Raw genomic sequence first — 21,895 nt, 5'->3', positions numbered from 1 at the left:
GAAACAACAAACTGCACAGAGGAGTTATAAAGTTTATTTATTTAATCATTTATTTATTCTGTTTTTTATTTTTATTTTTATTTTTATTTTTTTGATTTTTATTTTATTTTATTTTATTTTATTTTATTTTATTTTCGATGGACCAGCAATCCAATATTTGTCTGTTATCTGTGCTATCAAAGATCAAGAAATCAGATTATTTTCTTTAGTTTCCTTGACTGTAATTGAGGTTCTGTTTTATTTCAGATTTATTTGTGTATTTGAATTGTTATCAATGATTTTTTGGTGAATAATGCAATCCTTGACTTTCAATTATTTGATTTTCTTCGGAAAATAACTCGATTTTGACATTGCCCAGTGATTTGATGAGTTATCTGAAATCGATTATTCGTTTTTCTATTTATTTTATACACCAAAAATAATTCTATTTCTAAAATAAATAATTCAAATTCGGGATTAACATTTAATTTTCGAAGAAAAATAATTCAAATTCGAAAAAGTGACAATATTCGTATCAGATGAAATGTGAAATATTTGAAATATTAGAAAAATATTGATGTATATTCACAGAGAAAGGGGCAAAAAAATTTCAATGAAAAAAATAATGAAAAACACAGAAAAAAAGAGCTTTGTCAGGAGTCAAACACCCGACCTTTAACCAACGGAATATCAATGGTCGAGGAAGCTACCGCTTGCGCTACTCGAACCAAAGCCCATCTTAAGAACCAAAACGATATGGCCATATAATAACGTATTGTGAACGTTAAATCAATTTAGATCTCACTGTTTCGTCGTGATAAATTCAAAACGGTTGTGGTTTTATCATGACGGGCCGTATCGCAGATTTTTGAAAATGATGTTTGTTGATCATATATTTTTTTTTCCATATCTAATAAATAACGTTTCAAATATATGCAGCATGAAGATATGTTTTGTGTTATTGAATTTTGAATGTTTATTCATGATCATTATGCTCAACTTTTTTCAGATCTTGCGATTTTTTAACATTATCATTTTTTCGACTTATCAATGAAGAAAATATAACCTACATCGGAAGTTCAAAGTGAATTTGCTTTTTTAATGAAAGTATCTGCGAAACAGAGATTCACAGCAATGTTTTTTACTTATAAAGAAACTTTTGCGTTGAATATCACTAATAACGTTTTTTTTCGTATCATTTTTGGTCCCAAACGTGCAATAAAGTTCTATTTTTTAAAGTGATTTTTTCTAACAAAAATCGTTTCTTAAAATAATTGTTAGTTGTTTATTATGTTAAATAATTGATGAAAAATATTCAAAAAGGAGATGGGAAAACTTTTGGAGAAAAAACAAACGCAATTAATAAAAATATTCATGAAAAGATACTAATTCCGATGAAAAATATATTAAGGACAATTATTTAAGAACTGTTAACATTTAAAAGATACTCGAGAACAGTTCGCTTGTGTTGGTATTGTTTAGAACTGGGCACTTTTTGATTTTTGCAGGATTTTGCTGGTGCTTTTGCAATACACAAACAATCGTTATCAGGACTCTGGTTGTGTTCTGTTTGAATAAACTGAGTGGAAGAAGGAGGATGGATGGAGGAATGATGACAGTGAATTTTCTTTGAAGGCATTAATTGTTCCAGATTGAGAGATCGTGGTTGTGATAATAAACTTGAAGGTTTTTGTTTTCCCAATGTTGGTTGAGACGAATGAAAACTTGGATGAGTTTCAATTGAACTTGACGTTGATGGTTGAGAAAAAATTGAAGTCGGAGAAGAAGTTAAATGAGAGGTATTAGTGGAAATTACTCCTTCATTCATAAATGTTTCTTGTGATGATTGCAACTCAGATGAATGAGAAGGTGTTGTTTGATCCGAAATAAGAATTGTTGTTGGAGGTTGTGGAGATGCAGATGAAGCTGGTTGAGTTGTTGATGAAGATGAGGTTTCATTTGAAGAAGAATAAAGGTTTTGTATAGGTGGGAATAGAACAGAAGAAGAATTAGCTGATGCTGCAGTTTAAAAAGAAGAATTATATGAAGAAAAAAGTTGCTTGGCAGACTTCCATTGATTAGGAAGCAGCCATTTAAAAGAACATTCATTATCATTGGAAACAAAACCTTCATCTCTTTCAGAAATCGATGAAATTCGAGTATCTTCATTCATTGCTAAAACAACTTTCTGATCTCCGCTGCTTTTGCCTTTTTTCTCTTTGATCTGTGTTTGATGTTCATTTGTTGCATCAGCTGAATAAAAATATTAATATGGTACGTTAAAAAAATAAAAACTTAATTGTTAATATAAATAAAGTCAATATGGCTAAAATATGAAAATTCAAACTATCTTCAAGTGCATGTAAAGATGTTACACTTGAAGTTGGAGTTGAACTTGGGTTCAATCGATTAAGTAATCTGGCTCTATATTTTTCATTTGCCAATTCTTTTTTCTGTCTTTTTTGCTCAACTTTTGTAATTAGATCAGAGAGGAAAAGTTGATGAGCCTCGAAATCTGCCTCCGATAATAGGTTTTGCAGTATGTGATTATTTGTAAAACAGCTCGCAACGTAAAAGTATTCAGCAATTGAAGAAATTTTTAAGGGCCAAGGTCGACGAAATATTGTAATTAATGTTTTCAAACGACCAAAAAAGCGTTTGACGATAACTCTATGTGCTGCAAGCTCTGGTGTCCAAACAGGTTTGGTAATTATTGTTCCTAATTCAATTGTAGCACCAATATAAGCCGAATCTGCCGTGATTTTTCCTCCTTCCAAATGTGCTGCGAACTGAGAGTAATGCTCACGAAACACGACATAGTCGTGAACTGCTCCACCATGAACCTTGCTGACTGTACTTGCAGTTCCTGTTTTTGGATTCACTCCCACTTCAACTTTTACACAATAAATTTTGTACTTTCCACTGAAACAATCGCTTCCACAATTAAATTCTTTTCCTGTTTTGTTTTCCGGCAAAACTGTACAGTCCAAAACAAGTGCCACCTCCTTCATTCCACGAATTCTGTAAGGTCCAAACATGAGAAACACATCAGATAAAGAAACTTTGACGGATTGCAAGATCGAATGTATAAATCTGAGAGTTGCATCTTGCGTTTTAAGAAAAGGTGATTTGATGAGATGAGAAACTGTTGGCGATCCAAAAGGAAAAAAATTTATCAACAAGAATAACTGATCGTCCAATTTTTCAATAACTCTGCGTTTACCCGGATGAGGGTATATCTCAGGTTGAACCAGACGAACAAGAAGGTCAAACTCACTCTTTGTGAAACCAGTCATTCTGAAAAAGCCCAAATCTTTGTTAGTGAATTTGAACAATGCGTTTTCGATCAATGACAGTTTCTTTTCTTCCTCTTTTTGGTGAGTAATTTTCGGAAGAACATTTCTTTCTTCAACGTGAGTTAAAATTTCCAAAAAATTTGATTGACTCATTTTCAGAATAAGATAGAAAAAATAGATCGAAAGAATACATTATTTGGTAATTTTTTTGTGATCCCCTTGTCCCACTTTTGATTTAATTCATCGTGAATGAATCAAAACGTTTTATCTTTGACTTTTTTGTTTTAGTACTTGGGTTATAATTTTTGAAAAGTCGCAACTGTTTAATATCTGGGTTAAATAAAAATATTCATAATTAGATCATTTTTTGCAAGAAATTCATCAAGCTTCTCTGCCATGAAAATGTTCTTTCATCAAATAGGTTTGAATTTTTATATTTGCATATTAAAATAGTTTGATGAATAAATTGAAAAAAAATGATCTAATTACGAATATTTTTATTTAACCCAGATATTAAACAGTTGCGACTTTTCAAAAATTATAACCCACTTGATAAAAAGAGGTTGATAAAAACAATTGCTATTGACAATAACACAACGTTTAAGTTCTTTCATTTCATTTTGACTCAACTTAAACCTGGCTTAACTTTAACCCTAAAAATCCAAAAAAGATCAAGTTTATTTGAGTGCTAACCCTAAATAGAAGAGCGGGAACATAACCCTAAACCCAAGATCTGAAACGCTAACCCTAAAACCTAAACCAATCTATTTTTGCAATGTTTATTTTTGAGTTTTAACACAAAAAAATAATAAAAATACTTTGTAAGATAAAATCTGCCCCTTTATTTGTGAATATGCCAATTTTGATATAATCAAGTTATTTTGCAATAACCCACAAATTTCGAGTTTTTCGATGGTTTTTTGAGTTTTACTAATTCTTTTGAAAAAAAGTCAGTCTTATTGATTATACACATAAAAACTTTTATTATTTTTTCTGTCTTGTTGCAATTATTTGTCATTCTCTTTTTTGGTTGTTTAATTTTTTTGTTGTCTGTATTCTGACACAAAAACACAATAGTTGATCTTCAGTATCACATAACAAATTATTTTTTAATTATTTAGTCATTTTCATCGTTTTGAAAAGCATCAAAAGAAACATGCATGAGGTAAAAAATTTGTTTTTTGCAGTTTCATTCGAAACAATGAAATTAAAAACTGTTTACTCGTTTATTGGAAAGAATTTGCCTTCTTTTTAATTTTCTTTATTTCAACATCAGTCCTTTGAATAACTACGTTTATTTTGATATGTAATCAATATTGAAATATTGCTGCGCTTTATAAAATAATTTTTCATTTCATGGTTGCTTATTTTTTGAGAGTATTTTTGACATTTATTCTTTCTAATATTATTCATATATATACCGTGAAAATAAAATTTTTAAGTAAAAATTGATTTCATTGTTATATGTTATTCTGTTTAACAAAAAATTTTTGAAGATCATAAATATATTTCTTAATAAAGCCTCATTTTTGATTAATAATGTAGTACCATAAAATTTCTTTCTTCTATTTAATTTTAAATAAAAAAAATTTAACAAAATAGTTCTGCTCCATGCGTTAACAAAAAATTATCGAGTATAACAGTAGAGATTTTCACAGTTTTTAGTTGATCAATTGAGTTACTTCAAATCAGAAAAAAAAGAATTTTTTGTGGTCTATTTCTTTCTCTATTCAAATCAAATAACATCAAAAATTAAAAAGACAAAAATTTATAGCAGAATCGCCTCTCTCCAATGCACATAAATTCTGCCCCTCCTTTGTTCTTGTGCTCCGCATTGCAAATGACTTTCCTGCTTCCACTGCCTTTGCTGCAACCACCCCATCTCCGCCCATAGGCTTCACATTCTTCGCCTTAACATTCTCCAGCACGCTATCTCCCAATATTATCAACGATAAGAACAATACAGATGAAGAGAATGAAAAAGAAAGATCAAGCTCAGAGAACAATGATTTTGAAATATTCTTTAATATGATCTCCACACCAACCATTGATAGCTGCGACAACTGCACTACAAACACTGACGAAGACATCACATAGTCTCCTGAAGAAACACTGGTGGTGATCACAACATCCTCCAACGAGAGCGAACCACCTCCATCAGACACCACAACCACACTCGGCGAAGAAGGATTTGCATTTGAGTTGCAGTCAACCTTCATGTGCAATAAACCAAGGTGACCTGTTGTCACACTGAACAGAGTCTCTGCTGAAGAAAGTGCTCCTGTTCCAATTGAACTCTTCTCTTTGCCTGCACCAATGACTGAAACCTTTATTGATTTAATCTCAATTGTTGTTTCTTCGCTTTTGTGATCTCCTTCCATTGGGATGACAATCAATCTTGTCTGTGTCCTGCTCGACTCCACTGCATGCCCCACCGGAGGCAAGGCGTTGTCTCGCTCGTTCCACACAGATTGCTCGTGTCACTTCCACCCACCCCAACATACCGATCCTTCATCCCTTCCTTCAGCCAATCCTTCTTTTCTGTATACTGATAATTCCAACCGCCTGAATAATAAGCATGGCATAGTCTGTTTGCATCGCTATTCGTTGTGTACGATTCGTAGAACGGGTTATTCGATGAGAACAGATTGTATCGATCTTCAAAATACACATCGTGGCCATATGGAGGGAAGCGTTGCAACTGCAATCGTGGAAAAAGAAGAACAATAAAGGTTGTTGCTTGGAGGTGTTGATTGGCTTGGATTGAAACACAATTCTCCGCCACACGACACTGCCGAGCACGAAATGAATTGAATGCTCCTCATTTTGAATTGTGTGATTGGAGTATTTGGCAATATATGCCTCCACATCCAGTGCTTGTTAGTGAACATGAAGTGAAAGTGCAATCAAACACACACGCACTCTCCCCTTCTCCATTTTCATCTCCAATGAATCAAGTTTTCCAATCTGAAAATAAATAAAATTATTTTTTAAAAAATTATAGATAACCAAATTATCAAACATTGCATACAGATCAATGCATTTACCCACACAACTCTTTGTTTTTTCAAATAGGTCATCTCGTTAAAGTTTTAAGTAATGCGGTAATTGAAAATTTATATCGAATCCATTCTAATTATAAAGAAAAGTCCAAGCACAGTTAATTTTTCATTAAACCATAATAGATTTGTTTCTTTTACACCCGTTGCAATCAAAACTCGCTTTCATCTTTATGAATTGAAAAAAAAATTGAGCTGTTGATTTCATTTGATCATTTGTCTTATTTTATTGGTGAATAAACAAAAAAAAATCTGTGCTTTTTGGGAATTTCATTGTTTCTTGTAAGGTTTTTGCTTTGAATCATAATAAACTGTCATGTATCCATCTTTGCAATAATTAAAAATTCTCATGTAATTTGATTCGAATTGATATTGCTTTCAGATTTTATAATAGGATTTATTTGATTTAAAGCATTGATTTCACAAATATGGTGCTTATTCATTATTTGGATAATGAAATTTGAAAGTTTGACATTTTTCATTCCATCAAAAAGTTGCAAAAAAATCATTGTTGTTCTGAAAACTCAAAATTAGACGGTCTCACTGAATAAAACTTGGTTATTTTGAAATAAGTGAATTAACTCAAAATAACCCACAAAAATCTTAAAACAAAATTTTATTTTGAAATATTTTTTTATTACACAATTCATCTATTTTCATGAACGTTTCCCATTCTCAAATTATACATTCTCCTCAATTTCTAAAGTTCTTCTCTTTCATTCGTTCACGCTGCACTCTCTGAAATAGATTCTGCTCACCGAAAATGTATTGACAATGGCATAAGAGGTGAATGATATTCATTATCTATTGGAGGCAGTCTGTTGGTGTTTTGGAGCTGAGTTGATGTTGGTCATGGTGCAGTTTGTGGGGAAATGGAGAGGTCAGGGGAGGTGGCAGAGGAGAGGACACAGCTGGTGGGGGAGGCAGTGGAGGTGATGTGGGTGATGTTGGAGGAGTTGAGGGTGAGGGGAGCTGTGAGGGAGGCGAGGTGGAAGATGCTTTGGCTGTTGAGGGGGAAACTGGTGATTGCTGTGTGGTTGAGGGCGATGGAGCCAGCAGTGAGGAAGAAGAGGGGGGTTGTGATTGATGATGAAGATGGGGTTGTTCCGGTGATGGTGGTTGTGTTGAGGTTGAGGGAAGGGGAGTTATCGGAGAGGTGGAAGAGGATGGGGGTGATTTGATTTGAGGAGTTGTGGGTGATGGCGAGGGCAGAGACTGTAAGGGAGCCCTGGGTCTGTTGGAAGAGGGCAGACGAGGCAGATGGATCTGGTGAAGAAGATGTTGATATTGATGAGGATGACGATGAAAATGATGATGTTGATTGTGATGACTGCGAATATGAGTTTGATAATTGGTGAATGTTACTGGAGGCGATGGTGGTGGCATCTGTGCCATTTCCAGTGATTTTGGTATCAACCGCGCTGAAGGTGAGTGTTTGAGTTGGAACAAATGTTGAAGTGAGGAGGGTGAGGGAAGCGTCTTGGAGGAGGGAAATGAAGCCGTTGAGGGCATACTTGATGGTGGCGCATGGGGTCTGTTGGGGTCTGCCACAGGCATCGACATCAGTTCCGCTGTTAGAAACGATTTTCTTCTGGGCGATGAGAGGGATCCAGTCATTGAAAGTTTCATTGTCTGCTTGTCCATTATTCCACACTCTTTTTGTTTGGGTTGTTGATCCACAATTTTCAAATGGGGATTGAATGATGATGCTGCCATTGAAGAACACATCATTTCCTCTGCCGTTTTCGGCAGTGTTGCCATCGAAGAAACAGAATTTGAAGAAACTTCTCAAACGTTTCCATCATAAACAGAAAAATTTGACAATCCATAGAAAATGTTTTTCCTGTGAAAAAATCTATTAATAACTTTTAGCTGATAAATGAAATGGAACTTTAATAAAAATTAAAAAAAATTGAAATTCAGAGAAGCAAAATTCAATTCATTTTCTTAAGCATTCACAAAATAATCAGAAATATTCAACGATAATTCATCATGAAATTGTTCCTTCAAAAAGTCAAAGATTTTATGAAAACTCTCAATGCAATTTTCATATCCTTCTTCTTCCATCCATTCATATATCTCCATTTTCATCATTTTACTTTCCTCTTCTTCCTTTTCGTCCTCCTCTTCTTCTTTCAATCTGTCTGAAATATTCAAAAAGAAAACCAAACAATTCCACATCAAATCGTGATTTATTGTTGGCTGCTGAATCTCCTCCAAAACAGCACCAACAGCACTTCCTCTCAGCAATCCATCAATTTTAACATTTCTATAACCTGCTGCATCTCTGAAAGAATAAATGCACTTTGTATGAATTTCTATGTAATTATCTCTTGATGCTCGAAATACTTGAACAATTCTGCTAATTAGATCAACAAATTCTTCACTCCACGATGTGCAAAAGCATAAGTGATCATAAATCGCATTGAGCCATCTCTCGATAATAAGCAATTCTTTCAACTCTTTTTCTCCATTTCCCACTTTTTTTCTCTTCCAATCCACACTTTTTGCAAGCTCTTCCAATTCTTTTCTTGCTTCTCTCACAAAATGCATTGCATCCACAATCATTCCTTCTAAGCTATCGTCTTTTATCACTCTATAAATCAAAAACTGCCAAGCAGACTGATAGGTGATGTGAGTCAGATTGTGATGCTCCTGATGATATTGGATTATCTCTTTGATTTCATTCAAATACATTTTTTTTTCAAAACATTTCGCCATATAGATCAACGAAAGAACAAAGCAATTCTATAAATCAATCAATGAACAAATCATGCCTTAATGAACCCAATATTGTTCAGTGTCATCAAAGTTATTTCCACTTTCTTTTGCGTTTCCTCATTTTCCTCTTTTTTCAATGCAACTTTCAGAAGATGAGGCTAACAAATTGAACACATTTTCTTCGAAAATGTGTAGTTAACCAAAATATAGCATTCACAATGTTCAATTAGTAAACTTTCATTCTTTCCATCTTTCTTTTCATTTTCAACAACCATCAGGTTAATCACAACTTTAAGTAACATTCAGAAACTCGTTTTTTTCGGATTTTTTGTAATAGAATGATTTAATATCTAAAATTAAAACATGCTAGAGGTGAAATTTCCATTTTTAGTATATTTTTATTTCAATGAAAAAAATCAATTTTTCGAAAATATTATGGTTATGATCAAAAGTAATTTTGAAATTTTTTGTTTGAAAATTGAACGATTTTTGGAAATTTTATTGTTTGGAACAAATTAATTTGTTAGAAAAAATCTTTCGATTCATATGAAGTGAATTAAAAATATTTGAAGTTCTTATATGATTGTTTTGTGAGTTTTTAAGAATTAAAATTTCGTGAAAATGAATTTGGAGTGTTTCGTTCTGCATTAGGGTTTTCTCTCGAATCGAAATATTAGGTTTTGAGTTTGCGTTTAATTTTTGTTTTCTATATTTTATAAATATGGGTGATTCTTTTTGAAAAGTCACAAATGTTTAATATTCAAATAAATCAAAAATTTCATATCTTGATCAAATTTCGGTTCCCGCTCATACAACTTCACAGGAATGTGTTAAATAGCGTTGTCAAATTATATCCTCCGCTTTGGTAAAGTTTCATGAGCGGGAACCGAAATTTGATCAAGATATGAAATTTTTGATTTATTTGAATATTAAACATTTGCGACTTTTCAAAAAGAATGACCCATATGGTTAGGGTTATAATCGAAAAATCAATTTTTAACACAAAAAAAAACTTATGTTTCAATGATTGCGCAAGACGAAAGATGAAAATAATAAATATTTTAATGAATTGAGAACTTTTGTTATTTTCTTTTTATAAAATTAAAAAAGAAAGCTTTTAATCATATAAAAAAATTTAATAATCCTTCAGAAAAGTTGATTTCATTTCAAATTATTAGAAATTAGTTTGATCATAACCGTAATATTTTCGAAAAATTGATTTTTTTCATTGAAATAAAAATATACTAAAAATGGAAATTTCACCTCTAGCATGTTTTAATTTTAGATATTAAATCATTCTATTACAAAAAATCCGAAAAAAACGAGTTTCTGAATGTTACTTAAAGTTGTGACTCACAAACCATCATCTTCCCAACTCTTTTGCTCAATTGAGATTCTTCAAAGCTTAAGCTCCATGCAATTTCCATCTCTTTGCAATACCCAACGTGCTTCAACATCAAAACTGAATTTTCAATTGTCATTTTCTTTTTTTCAATCATTTCGTAAATTTTGTCGAACAAACTTTTGTTGAAAACAGATTTTAATTTTTTTTCATTCATATTTTCTACAAAACCATTTATTTCAAGGATTTTCTCCTTCTGCTCTTTCCCATTGAAGCTTTCAAGCTCAGAAAACAATTCTGAAAAATGATTAAAAAATTCCAAATTTCACAACAGTTAAATCAAAAGGGAAGGCGAGCAAACTCAAAATCTTATGCGCAATCTGCGATTTTTGGATTCCATCTTCTGTCTCATCATCAGAGCCCGCTTTCATTCTAATAGCCAAAACGGCATGTTCAGTTTGCATGGCAAAGTGCTTCAAAAAGAAGGGAAATGAATAAGTGAAAAAGATGCGTTTTCTTCGGAAATCAAAGCGGAAGCAGCGCTAACCTCATGTGCTTTCCGTGAAGAACTGGAAATAGAATTGCCCATTGATCAATTTGCCTTTATATAAATCATTTTTGGCTTTTTTTCCTTTTTTCTATAAAACTTCTCCATATCTAAAAATTAATGAAAAAAACTAAGCCTTTGTGACTTACTGACTTTTTACAACAATGATTACAATTCTGACTGACTTTTTCTTTTTTTCAGGTCAAAGCTATATTTTTTTTGATTTGGAATATATAACTTTCAATTTTAGAATTTGTTCGCTATTTCAGTTTTGATAAATTTCATATATTCAAATCATAACTTCATGGAAAAAATCTATTTGAATATTTCGTTAATTATGGAAAATGACCAGATCAACAATTAGGGAATTTCCAAGTCTGTGACTTGTTAATCTTTTTGTGTCTCAGTCAAAAAAGTCATGTTAGGGCCCATCATTTAAAACAAAGATTCACTATTCAAAGTGTTTCAAGATGCACGAACAGATTCGAAAATTGTTTTATTGTTTTTAATGTTGCATTTTTTTGTAAAACATTTTTTTTATTGTAAGGCAATGAGTTATTTGAGAAAACTCGATGAATTAAAAAAATTCGGAGGCTCCTTTTTGAATCTCACTCTGGTGGAACGAAATGAAAAAGGAGCAGGTTTGCTTGTGAATATCTTTTATTTTGATTTGAAATAAAAATTATTCAAAGTCTACAAACATCCTGTTAAAGATAAAGAGTTTTTAACAAAAGTAACGTTGGAAGTTGTTAACGAAAAATTATGGATATCCTTCATCCCATCAAACGAATGCGGATCGCCAGTTAGGGAATATCACAAACAATTCCTTTGTCCAAATGCAAGAGGAGATGCAGTTTGCGGTGTCAGTGGAAAAAAAAATTATGCTGGAATTAAAAATCATCATTGTTCAATTTTATTAACACAAAATATTTCAAGTTTCAAACAATTTTCTTCTGTGATTAAAAATCGTGATGATCCTGTCAAAAAAAATTTGATTATTCAGTTAGCTACACAAGCACTAATTTGGAATTTCTATTTGCGCAAATTGTGAGTCACTGCAACATTTCCATAGCTTCTGCATCATCGAAAGAATTTAATTATTTCATAACTGCCTTTATTATAATTTCTTAAGAAAATCCAGAAAACATCCTACAAAAATATTCCTATATTTTACAAGAAGGAAATTAAGCAGCTTGATAATTTCTTAAAGAGAAATCGCAAAAGAAAAGAGGGCGAAAGAATTATTTGGAAAATGCATTTGCGGAATGATGGATGGTGGAATAGTTGGAGGACAAAAATGCACCGTTGTCACAATTGCTCCTCTGTCACTAGAAACTACAACCTTTTTTGGAAAGTTTATCCTCCTTGTTTCATTACTAGTCATTATAGAAAATTAGCCTGGATCATAATAAAAGAATTGGAGTAATTGCATGCAAGTATTAAGTGTTTCTGTTCAGATGGTTTAATACCTCAGAAAAAAGCTCTGGAAAACTTCACAACATCACTTGAAGAATATGAAGAATCTTTGCTATCAAAAATTTAAGTTGCTACATTTTTTATTTATGGTTCTAACCATCTTTTAAATTTTGTTATTACAAAAGCTTTCACGAAAATTGTTTTTCTTAGGCAAATATTGAACCATCTTACATTTTTTTCTAAATTTGCCCATTCTTCGGCAATCAGAAAGTTACAAAAGCAAAAATTTCCTTCATTAGTTCAAACGAGATGGCTTTGTTTGTACCCAATTTGCTCATTTATAAGGAAAAACAGCGTGGCCATTTTAAAACATTCGTCACTTTCTACAGATAAAGTGTTTAATTCAGTATTGATGGTTTTATTGTTATTTCCTTTTCACAGGTTGCAACTTTTTTTGGAAAGCGATCACACAAAACTTGGTGAAATTTTCCCCATGACCCTTCAAACAATTGGAATTTTACATGGAATCAAATGCTTCCATAGATTCAGATCTTCAAATTGGCAAAATGCAATCACCAATATTCTTGTTCTGATGCATAACCATTTTCTATTTGGAAAAACATGTGAAATGATATCACTGGCATACATTTTAACACCAGTTGGAATGCAAAAGTTCATTAGAAATGAATTTACAGATTCATTTATTGAAGCAAAACACGTAATAGAAAAGTTGGATTCAAAAGGAGGAACAGTAAATCTTCTCCATTCAATCAGTAAGCATTCTAATTCGGAAAAAACAATTTTTCAATTAGGTCATTTTTATGAAGACAATAGATTAGTTCAAATGAGATCTTTTTCGTTTTCACAACCAAGGAATTTTTCATCACACTCAGATTTTTTGAACTCAACAAATTCTTTTTTTTCATCTTCATTGCAATCAAATTTATCCAATTGTTCTTCTTCCAGTTTGTATAAAAATTAACTTTGTGATATTTCCTCTCCTTTTACAATTAATATTTTTTCTCCTTTTTCTATGACACATAATTCCTATTTATCAAATTACAGTTTCGATCTTGCTTTGGAAAGGTTTCATTCATATGTTAGAGATGAACAGATCAGCTTTTTCACAATGTCTCAGTTCCTCAATTGCTTTGATGATATGAACAAAGATAAGAAACTAGATGACATCTGTGCAGAAATCATTAAACTCCTTCGAATTGCAGATACAGTCGAAAGGGGCGAAGCACCACAGCCAGAAGAACCAAAGACAAAAGAGGAATTTTAAAACGAACCGAATTATTTTTGAAGAAGACCCTCTTGGAATTTTATTGGTAGAAAAAGATATGAAAGATCCTGATTTTCAAGCAGCTAATATTTTTGAGTCAGTCATAAGATCAACATCTTCATCTTCATCATCTTCATTATCTTCATCGTCTTCATCTTGTTCTTCCTCATCATTTTGGCCTTCTCCATCATCTTTAAATATCACAATCATCAAAACCATCTGAATCATTTTCACATACGAACGAATCAATTGATGTTGCAATTGAATCGGAAGATGATGAAGTTGAATTGCTTTTTGCAAGCAAAGTTTTCGATATCATCTCACCATGTTCGACTGACAAAGAAGACGAAATGTGCCTCAATTTTTCTTCTTGCATCACGTCAGATTGGAGCAATAGGATAAAGCGATGGTTTGAAATACAAATTTTAACTGTTTTATTTGAAGAAGATCCAAAGCTGAAAGAATTGTGTCTGAAAATATACCAAAGTGAGCTGAGTGCATCGCCAAGTTCTGTTGTGGAAGATAATGCTCAAATTTATAATATGAATTTATCTAAGAAAAGTTTCAATCACACCATATATTCGAATATTTGTTTTTCTTTTGTTTCATCCCAGTGCAGCGAATGAAGCTGTGAGCTAATTTTCTTGAGGATGAAAAGAATAACTGGAGATCACAGACACTCTCTTTCATTTCACACTCTCAACGCATTGCTTTTAATATAGTTTTTCTTTATTCATTTTTCCAACAATTTTGTACAGCTAAGTTTCTTTTGACACATTTCATATTCCAAAACTTTGATATATATATGGGTCATTCTTTTTGAAAAGTCGCTACGGATCAAAAATTAATCCCATGAAAGTTAATAAAAATCACTCCGTTACCATAATACAAAAAAAAACATTAAACTTTCACAGTGATGTTTGTTGGTTCATAACAAACTTCTTTATGAGAAGAAATACTTTTTTTAAAAAAATTATGTATCATATTTTTTGATCAAAATTTAAATATCAGTTTTTCAATGAAAAAGAGTATCGCTTGATTGAACCACTCTGCAATTGTTTATTAATGAAATGAACAAGGTGTGTTTCGATTTTATTTCAACAAAAAATTGAGACTCGTTAATAAATAAAATTCTTATTTGATTGAAATTTTTCATTTCACAGAATGTGCGTGGATTTTTAATAAATGCGTAGATTACTCCCACAAGTTTGATAAAGATGAAAAGCATACATATCAAAAGGTTTTCATTTAGCTTTTATTTGAATGTTTTTTTTTATAATTCTGATAAAATTATTCATTTTTTTAGCTTGGCAAATTTGCAGTACTAACAGAGAGCCTGACATGAAAGAAATGGCGATCTGGGGAGTCACAACGGAATTGTTTGTTGGGGAAGAAGAACTTCTGCTGAGGGTTGTGAAATACCAGAGCGAGACGATATTTGTTTCTTCAGCAACAGGCAACCACGGAGACAGCAAGCAATGTGGGGAATCCAGGATGCCTTGTGATTCGTTGAATGTGGGAGTTCAGCATATCATTTCATCATCTTATTCTCAGCTGTTGGTTTCAGAGGAAACTATCATCAATGGTGAATGTGATGTGCATGGTGTGATCATCCGCTCACTTGAATCTCCCTCAACTGCTTTGTTGCATCTGAACTCAACAATAACCAACAAAGGGAGTATTATCACTTCAACAGAGACTGTTCGGATTGAGAGATTGAAAATCCACTTTGGTCAATTATTTTCTTATTCAGGAAATTCTATTATCCATGAAGCAACTGGACAGCTATCTCTTTCATTTGTTAACATCTCTTCTGTTAGCCAATCAGAAAACATTGAATCTATAGTTTTGAATTCAACATTGTTGAACATCGAAAATGGAATTCTTCATGTTGATAACTGTTCTATATCACTGCTATCATTCATTAAGCCTCCTTATTTGTTAAATGGAGATGAGGTCTCAATCACAAATGTGAAACAGGAACAAATTGAATCAACAACAAATGCATTTGAGATTTGACAATGTGGAAGTGTTGTGCTGAATGGAATTGATGCTAATGCGGGTGAAATTGTCTGATTACTGTATCATTTCCATGAACGAAAAAACTTCAGGAGCAACCTCTTTTGTTGATTCATCATTCAACAACTGTTCGAGGAATTCGTAAGGAGCTTCTGTTCTTTAATTGTCTCTTCCTTCTCTACCTCCTCTTCCTCTTCTTCTTCCTCTTCTTACTCTTCTTCATCTTCCTCTTTCTTTTTCTTCATCTTCCTCTTCCTCCTCCTCTTCCTCTTCCTCTTCCTCTTCCTCTTCCTCTTCCTCTTCCTCTTCCTCTTCCTCTTCCTCTTCCTCTTCCTCTTTTTCTTCCTCCTCCTCTTCCTCCTCCTCATCTGCTTTTTCTTCTTCATCATCATCTTCTTCCTCCTCCTCCTCCTCTTCTTCTTCTTCTTCTTCACCTTCTTCATCCTCATCTTCTCCTTCAAATTCAAAATCAAAAAGCATTTCATCATCATCTTCTTCTTCTTCTCTTTCTTCTCTCTCTCCATTCACACAAACAGCCATACAAAACGAAGCAACGAATTCTGCAAAGCGAAGGAGAGGAAACGACCACATTTCGATCATTAGGAAAGAGACAGAGAAAGAGACAAGATTGAGCAGACGGGCAAAGCGGCGAGGAAGACGAACAAGAGAAGAATGAGAAGAAAGAGGAGAGTAGGAGGAAGAGGAAAAAGAGGGGTTAGAGGAAGAAGAAGAATAGAAGAAGAAGAATACGATAAGGATAATGTTAATACTAATGAAGAATATGGTAAGGCTTCGCTATTAACTCCCTCAGCGATGCCATCGTCTGCAGAAACTGCACCACTCATTGCCCATCCTCTGGAGAAAGACCAAAGTTCGTCGCTTTTTTTGAGTTGTTCCTTCACAGCCTCAGCCCCAACAGCATTCTAGGCAGCCGCACAATGTGGAACAACGTCAACCACCCTTCTTTCTTCTCTTTCACCAACTGAACAATCTTCACATGTAGCTTCAGCACCATTTACACGTCACCTTCGATACTGTGTAAAACTCCTTCTCCAAGTTGACCAACGCCATCTTGTGACCTTCGCAATCACATAATTCAAAGACTGCTATAAAGGCTGTAACTTGTCAGCTTCATTACAAATATCAGGAAGCTGCTTCTTCCCTAAAGTTATTCAGTAGAAACGCAATGAACATAAAGGTGTCTGCATTCGTCTTCTCCGACTGAATCCCCTCAAACAGCCAAAAGACATTTTAATCTCTTCTCCCACACCCATTCTAACACCATTCAATTATCAGGAAAACTCCAATTCACCTCAAATTTACTCTTTCCACATAAATTCCTCAAACAGTTTCATCTTTACAAAGTCCTTCCGGAACAGTTCTTCCCCATTCATTCTTGCCCACAGTATCGCATCGCTCTTCTTCTGCGCCGCTTGCTTCTCCCCCAGCCACATGTACACAAAATCCACAAACCCCTGCCTCTGCACTCCCACCCCCATTCAAAGATCTGCTGAAATAAAGTCTCCGCATTACCCCCGGATCCTCGACAGCTTCCATATTAGCTAAGACTGCAGACCTATCTTCAGCAACTACAACAAACGCTTCATCTGCACGGATGACCTCCGCGTGTGTGGCACCCGAAGCACACGTGCTGATTAAAACGTTTCTTGTTCCAGCGACACAGACACTGCACTCATCAGTCACTCCCTCGCGATCGACACCGCCTGCAAAGGCACCCCACCTGCCCCAGACACCCCTGCCCTCAGTACACCAGGAGAAGTCACAGACCACTCCGATTCTTCCCTATCTCTGCTTTCTGTCGTCTGTTCAAGAAGCATGAACGGCCACTACATAACATTCGCACTCCCTTAACCTTTCTTTACCACTGTTGGAACCACAGTTTTCATGCAATCATCCCGCTCCCTCTCTTCGGATTGTTGTGCTGAAACAGCGGAATCCTATTCACCGCGCTTGCATCTCTTTCTTCTGCCTTTTCCACCTCCTCTGCCTCCTCGTATTCTCCCCCTCCGTTTCTGCTTCTCCTCCTCCTCCTCCTCCCCGCCCCATCCCTCCCTCTCCCCCCTTTCTCCTCTGCCCCTCCTTCCCTGCCCCCGCCAATCTCCCCCGCAACACCTGCTCCTCCAGCTCCCGAACCTGAACAACCAGCCGATCCACCTTCTCTTCATACGACGCCTTCATTTTCTTCTGCTCCTGCTTCTTTTGCGCAAGCGCCGTCTGCTCCTTTTCTATCACCTCATTGAACGGCGCCTTCTGCATGCTTATCATCCACTTCTGCAATTTCGACAATGCAATCAGCATCTTAGTTTCCTTTTCCATCTTGTTCATCTTCTACTGCACTTTTGCATCCACTCCTCCTTCACAGCCAATACTAACACCACCACCACCATTTGTCCCAACGCCTTTCTTCTCTGATCTCTTGCTGAACCCAGATCTCGTTCCCTCACTTCCACCACCTCTTCCACTATCGTTGTTTGTTTTTCTCACAACACTCACTCCGCTCCTCGCTTAAACAACAACAGCCTTCCAAGAGGAATCCAGCTCAAGCATAAAAGCGCTGCCACCACAATGCTCGCTGCAAACTTCTCTTTGTGCTTTTTACACAGCCCAACAGCGGAATCAACGAAGCCCTAGACAAAATTTTACGTCCACATACAGACATTAACAAAGAAGACGTTGCGAGGGAAACTTCAATTTCCTGCATCGAACTCTTGCTGTACCAACTCACCACCATGCCCTGCTGTGCGCATCGATTCTTCACTTCTCAATCCTCATATTAATCAGTTCCTTCTTCTTCTTCATCGTCACAAGCTGCTCCTTCACCTCCTTCACCTGCATCACCTCTGCGTTGTGCTTCTCGCTCAGCTGCAGAATCTTCCTCTGATTCATCCAGATGAACTTGTCCTTCTCCTGCAGCTGCTCTTCCAGCACGCTCGTCCGCTTCTCCTCCTTTTCCTTTTCCAACTTCTTCTTCTTCTTTTCTTTCTTCCAGCAAATGCAGCACAATTGCTGCAGGCGACAGAACCACATTTTCAATCATCAGCCCCGCTGCCCCACCGCCTCCAGCGCCTTCTCCGCAAACTCTTCCACTTCATTCACTGCAACCATTCGCTTCCTCATTTTGTTGACTAGCTTCATCACTCCGCATACCTCGTCTTCTTCTATCTGTTCGCCAGCCTTTCAATGGCCAACGGAGCCAGCGATGGATCAGGCGTATTGCAGATTAACAGGAACGCATTTTCATCAACTACTGTTAATATCGGCTTCTTCAACGACTTCTTTCTCAGCAAGTTCTCAAGAAATGGGAGCAAAGCAACAAGAAGAATGAAAAGTATTATTCATTGAATTGACACAGCACGTTCTGTTCAGCAGAGCGCAGCAAGTCAACATTGAAACCTCGCAGCGTGTGCAACATCCGCAGCGACAGGAGCAGTGACAGCTTCATAACCATCCAGCTTTTGCAGCTCAGCTGCTTTCTTCACGACTATCCTCAGCCGCCTAACGATTTCATTCAACCATGCCAATTCAAGCGTTTATGAATCCTCCATCTTCGAGGCATCCGAAGTGTAAAATGCACGTACAGACGAAGATGCTAATATCCGTACATCCCCTGTCACCTTCTTCTCTTCTTTTATTGGACTCCGGAATGTGAAGAAGATCTGCGTGCTACTCCACTTGAAGAAGACGAAGTTAAAAGGAGCTGATCGAAGAGACAACTAAATTGTTTTCACTCCCGCTAGAAGCTTTTTGATACAACTCATCACACAAAATTGCAGCTGCTTTCGAGTCACAAACACAAAGTCCATGTTCAAATTATAAACGCCAATCATCACCGAAATCTCATCTTTTTTGATTTGATGGAAAAGAAGGAACAGAATTTCTTTTGGAAGGGAATTGAAATGAGAAGAAAAAGATAAGCAAAAAAGAAAATGAAAAGTTGAAAGCTATTTAAGATATGATTCATGATTTGATTCAAAACATGAGATATCATTTCTTTTTTGAATTTTTATAAAAGGACATTTGACATCAGAAATTATATGTTGTTTTTTTAATTATTTATTATAAAATTAATAACTGTTCAATATTAACAATTTTTTTAATTTCTGTTAATTGCAACGAGGACAGTTGAGATGAAATTTTCCTGGTTAATAATTTCTTTTAAAAATACTCAAATAAAAGCAAGTCAAAATCTATTTGTCTTTCAAATAAGGAAAATAATTAAAGTGGAGTCTCAATTCAAAAAATTAAAACGTTTATATGAACAGTTGAAACAAAAACAAAGAAATATGAACAAATTATTTAGTTGCAACAAAAAACAAGAAAAAACTATATTTGATAACATCGATATGATTTTACAGTGTAAATAATATATGAAATCTGTTTTATTGAAACGCAAAACTCGGGGATAGGGTGACAAAACTGAAAAGAATAATTCTCAGCAATATATGATGGTAACGGAATGATCAACATTTTTTGATCATTTTTGATCATATTTTCAGATCAGTTAAACGTTTGCGACTTTTCAAAAAGAATGACCCATATCAAAATTTTTTTGAAAAGTTCCTTTTGTTTAATTTTCAAATTAAGAAAAAATTTCAAATTTCGATTAAATTTCTGTTCCTGCTCACGAAACTTCACTTAAAATAAAATAAAAACATTGTCAAGATTTTGTTTTCATTACAGAGAAATTTGGTGAGTGGGAACAGAAATTTTATCGTAATATAAAATTTTTTCTTTATTTGAAAATTAAACAAAAGGAACTTTTCAAAAATATTTTGACATATCTCAATAAATAAGGTAAAAAATACATTATCTCTATCATAAGAACAATTATGAAATGAACACAATAAAAAGAAATAACAATAAAACTATTTTCGTTGAACAATCCACTTCAATCTTTATCTCCGAAGAGGAAAATGAAAAAGAAAAGAAAGAAAAGAAAGAAGAGGAAGAAGAAGAAGAAGAGGAAGAAGAGGAAGAAGAGGAAGAAGAGGAAGAATTACAATTGTTATCTTTGCTTTTCAGAAGGTAGCTGAGACGAGGAGGGGTTGGTTATTGAGTGATTGATGAGATCGAATGAAAGAGGAAGAGGAAGAGGAATAAGAAGGAAAAGAAAAAGAGTTTTCATCTTTTAAAAGAGTAAGTGCAGATGGAGGAGCTAAGGACAGCAATGCAAGTGAAAAGAAGGTGAGATTTTTATGTCGTATCCAACATACTACATCACATTCTTGATGCTGAAACCAAATGCGCTGCTTCCTCACTCCGTGATGTTTAAGGTGAAGTTCTTTATTTCTCCACATCTTCTTGCAGACTTGCTGAAGCGCAGAAGAATAAAGTGGACAGCTGAAAATGACAACCGAGGATTTTGTTCAAGAAGGCAGCACGCAGGAGGTGATGGAGCTGAGGATTATGGAGAGAGGGAAGCCATAGTTGAACAAAGGAGTTCAGACACTATTTGAACTTGTGGAGCTAAAACAGAGCAGAAGAAGAGGAAGAAGGAGAATGAGAATGAGAATGAGAAGAAGGAGGAGGAGAGGTTGAGCAAAGGCAGAAGAGCGGAGTGCTCGTTGTTGTTTAATCTGATGGTGAGCTTGAGAGAAGTGTTTTGATCCAACAAGGCAGTCAACGAATAGTGTGTGTGCTTTGCAGATAAGCTGTTTGTGACCGTGCTGGACGAGCTGGACATGCTGCAGGCAAGAAGCCAGGAAGCGGATTGAGTGGACGGGCAGAGATACAGTGGAAGAACAACACTAAAGAGGCATTTGGCCCTAAAGTATTTATAAATCTTTGTTCATCATGGGATAAGGAATGGTGTAAATATGAAGAAGGAAAAAAAAAGAGACTTGTGCGATAAGTTCTGTACGCTTGTCGAAGGGATCGAGGAAAAGCAGAGAAGTGCGACTTTGATTACTACATCTGAATTGGTCTGAAGGAGCTGATATGTTATGCGAACACACATATCCCGTTTCATCTTCGGAAGCTGTGCTGTGAAGTTGCAGAGTCGGTCGTGATTAAACATAGATGATTCGGTGAAAGTGAAGTCAACAACGGAGTGGGAGATTAACGCGATTAGCAGAGCATAGAAAAAGCGAATGCAGGCAATGTGAAGAAGATTCTGACCAATTGTGCAGCTATGACATGAGAACATGCGTTTAAGAGTGTGTTTGATGGGGCACCTGATCTGGAGACGCTGCTGACAGGTTTGGAGGAGAA

The 21,895-nt window shown here is 34.9% G+C and overlaps 8 protein-coding genes across 8 annotated transcripts; 2 read left to right on the top strand and 6 right to left on the bottom strand.

The window, feature by feature from the left end:
• Positions 1-1,399: 1,399 nt before the first annotated feature.
• MONOS_5494 (uncharacterized protein) lies at positions 1,400-3,017 on the bottom strand (the record flags this gene model as incomplete). Its single annotated transcript, XM_067875646.1, has 3 exons — positions 1,400-1,998; positions 2,107-2,232; positions 2,624-3,017. 3 exons carry the CDS (start codon positions 3,015-3,017, stop codon positions 1,400-1,402), a joined length of 1,119 nt encoding a protein of 372 aa, XP_067721602.1.
• Positions 3,018-5,020: 2,003 nt separating this feature from the next.
• MONOS_5493 (uncharacterized protein) lies at positions 5,021-5,656 on the bottom strand (the record flags this gene model as incomplete). The annotated part of the gene is made up of 1 exon (XM_067875645.1): positions 5,021-5,656. One exon carries the CDS (start codon positions 5,654-5,656, stop codon positions 5,021-5,023), a length of 636 nt encoding a protein of 211 aa, XP_067721601.1.
• Positions 5,657-7,206: 1,550 nt separating this feature from the next.
• Positions 7,207-7,692, top strand: MONOS_5492 (uncharacterized protein; the record flags this gene model as incomplete). The annotated part of the gene is made up of 2 exons (XM_067875644.1): positions 7,207-7,463; positions 7,557-7,692. 2 exons carry the CDS (start codon positions 7,207-7,209, stop codon positions 7,690-7,692), a joined length of 393 nt encoding a protein of 130 aa, XP_067721600.1.
• A 7,294-nt stretch (positions 7,693-14,986) lies between these two features.
• MONOS_13870 (uncharacterized protein) lies at positions 14,987-15,664 on the top strand (the record flags this gene model as incomplete). The annotated part of the gene is made up of 1 exon (XM_067866615.1): positions 14,987-15,664. One exon carries the CDS (start codon positions 14,987-14,989, stop codon positions 15,662-15,664), a length of 678 nt encoding a protein of 225 aa, XP_067721599.1.
• Positions 15,665-15,883: 219 nt separating this feature from the next.
• MONOS_13869 (uncharacterized protein) lies at positions 15,884-16,204 on the bottom strand (the record flags this gene model as incomplete). Its single annotated transcript, XM_067866613.1, has 1 exon — positions 15,884-16,204. One exon carries the CDS (start codon positions 16,202-16,204, stop codon positions 15,884-15,886), a length of 321 nt encoding a protein of 106 aa, XP_067721598.1.
• An 801-nt stretch (positions 16,205-17,005) lies between these two features.
• MONOS_13868 (uncharacterized protein) lies at positions 17,006-17,502 on the bottom strand (the record flags this gene model as incomplete). The annotated part of the gene is made up of 2 exons (XM_067866612.1): positions 17,006-17,315; positions 17,369-17,502. The coding sequence occupies 2 exons, from the start codon at positions 17,500-17,502 to the stop codon at positions 17,006-17,008; spliced, it is 444 nt and encodes a 147-aa protein (XP_067721597.1).
• Positions 17,503-17,626: 124 nt separating this feature from the next.
• Positions 17,627-18,001, bottom strand: MONOS_13867 (uncharacterized protein; the record flags this gene model as incomplete). The annotated part of the gene is made up of 1 exon (XM_067866611.1): positions 17,627-18,001. One exon carries the CDS (start codon positions 17,999-18,001, stop codon positions 17,627-17,629), a length of 375 nt encoding a protein of 124 aa, XP_067721596.1.
• A 457-nt stretch (positions 18,002-18,458) lies between these two features.
• Positions 18,459-19,488, bottom strand: MONOS_13866 (uncharacterized protein; the record flags this gene model as incomplete). The annotated part of the gene is made up of 3 exons (XM_067866610.1): positions 18,459-18,771; positions 19,079-19,180; positions 19,478-19,488. The coding sequence occupies 3 exons, from the start codon at positions 19,486-19,488 to the stop codon at positions 18,459-18,461; spliced, it is 426 nt and encodes a 141-aa protein (XP_067721595.1).
• Between the last annotated feature and the right edge of the window lie 2,407 nt (positions 19,489-21,895).

Source organism: Monocercomonoides exilis, assembly GCF_001643675.1.
Source record: "Monocercomonoides exilis strain PA203 chromosome Unknown scaffold46-794033, whole genome shotgun sequence".
NCBI lineage: Eukaryota > Preaxostyla > Oxymonadida > Polymastigidae > Monocercomonoides > Monocercomonoides exilis.
Note: the sequence above shows the minus strand (reverse complement) of the source record. Positions and strands in the feature narration are given on the sequence as shown.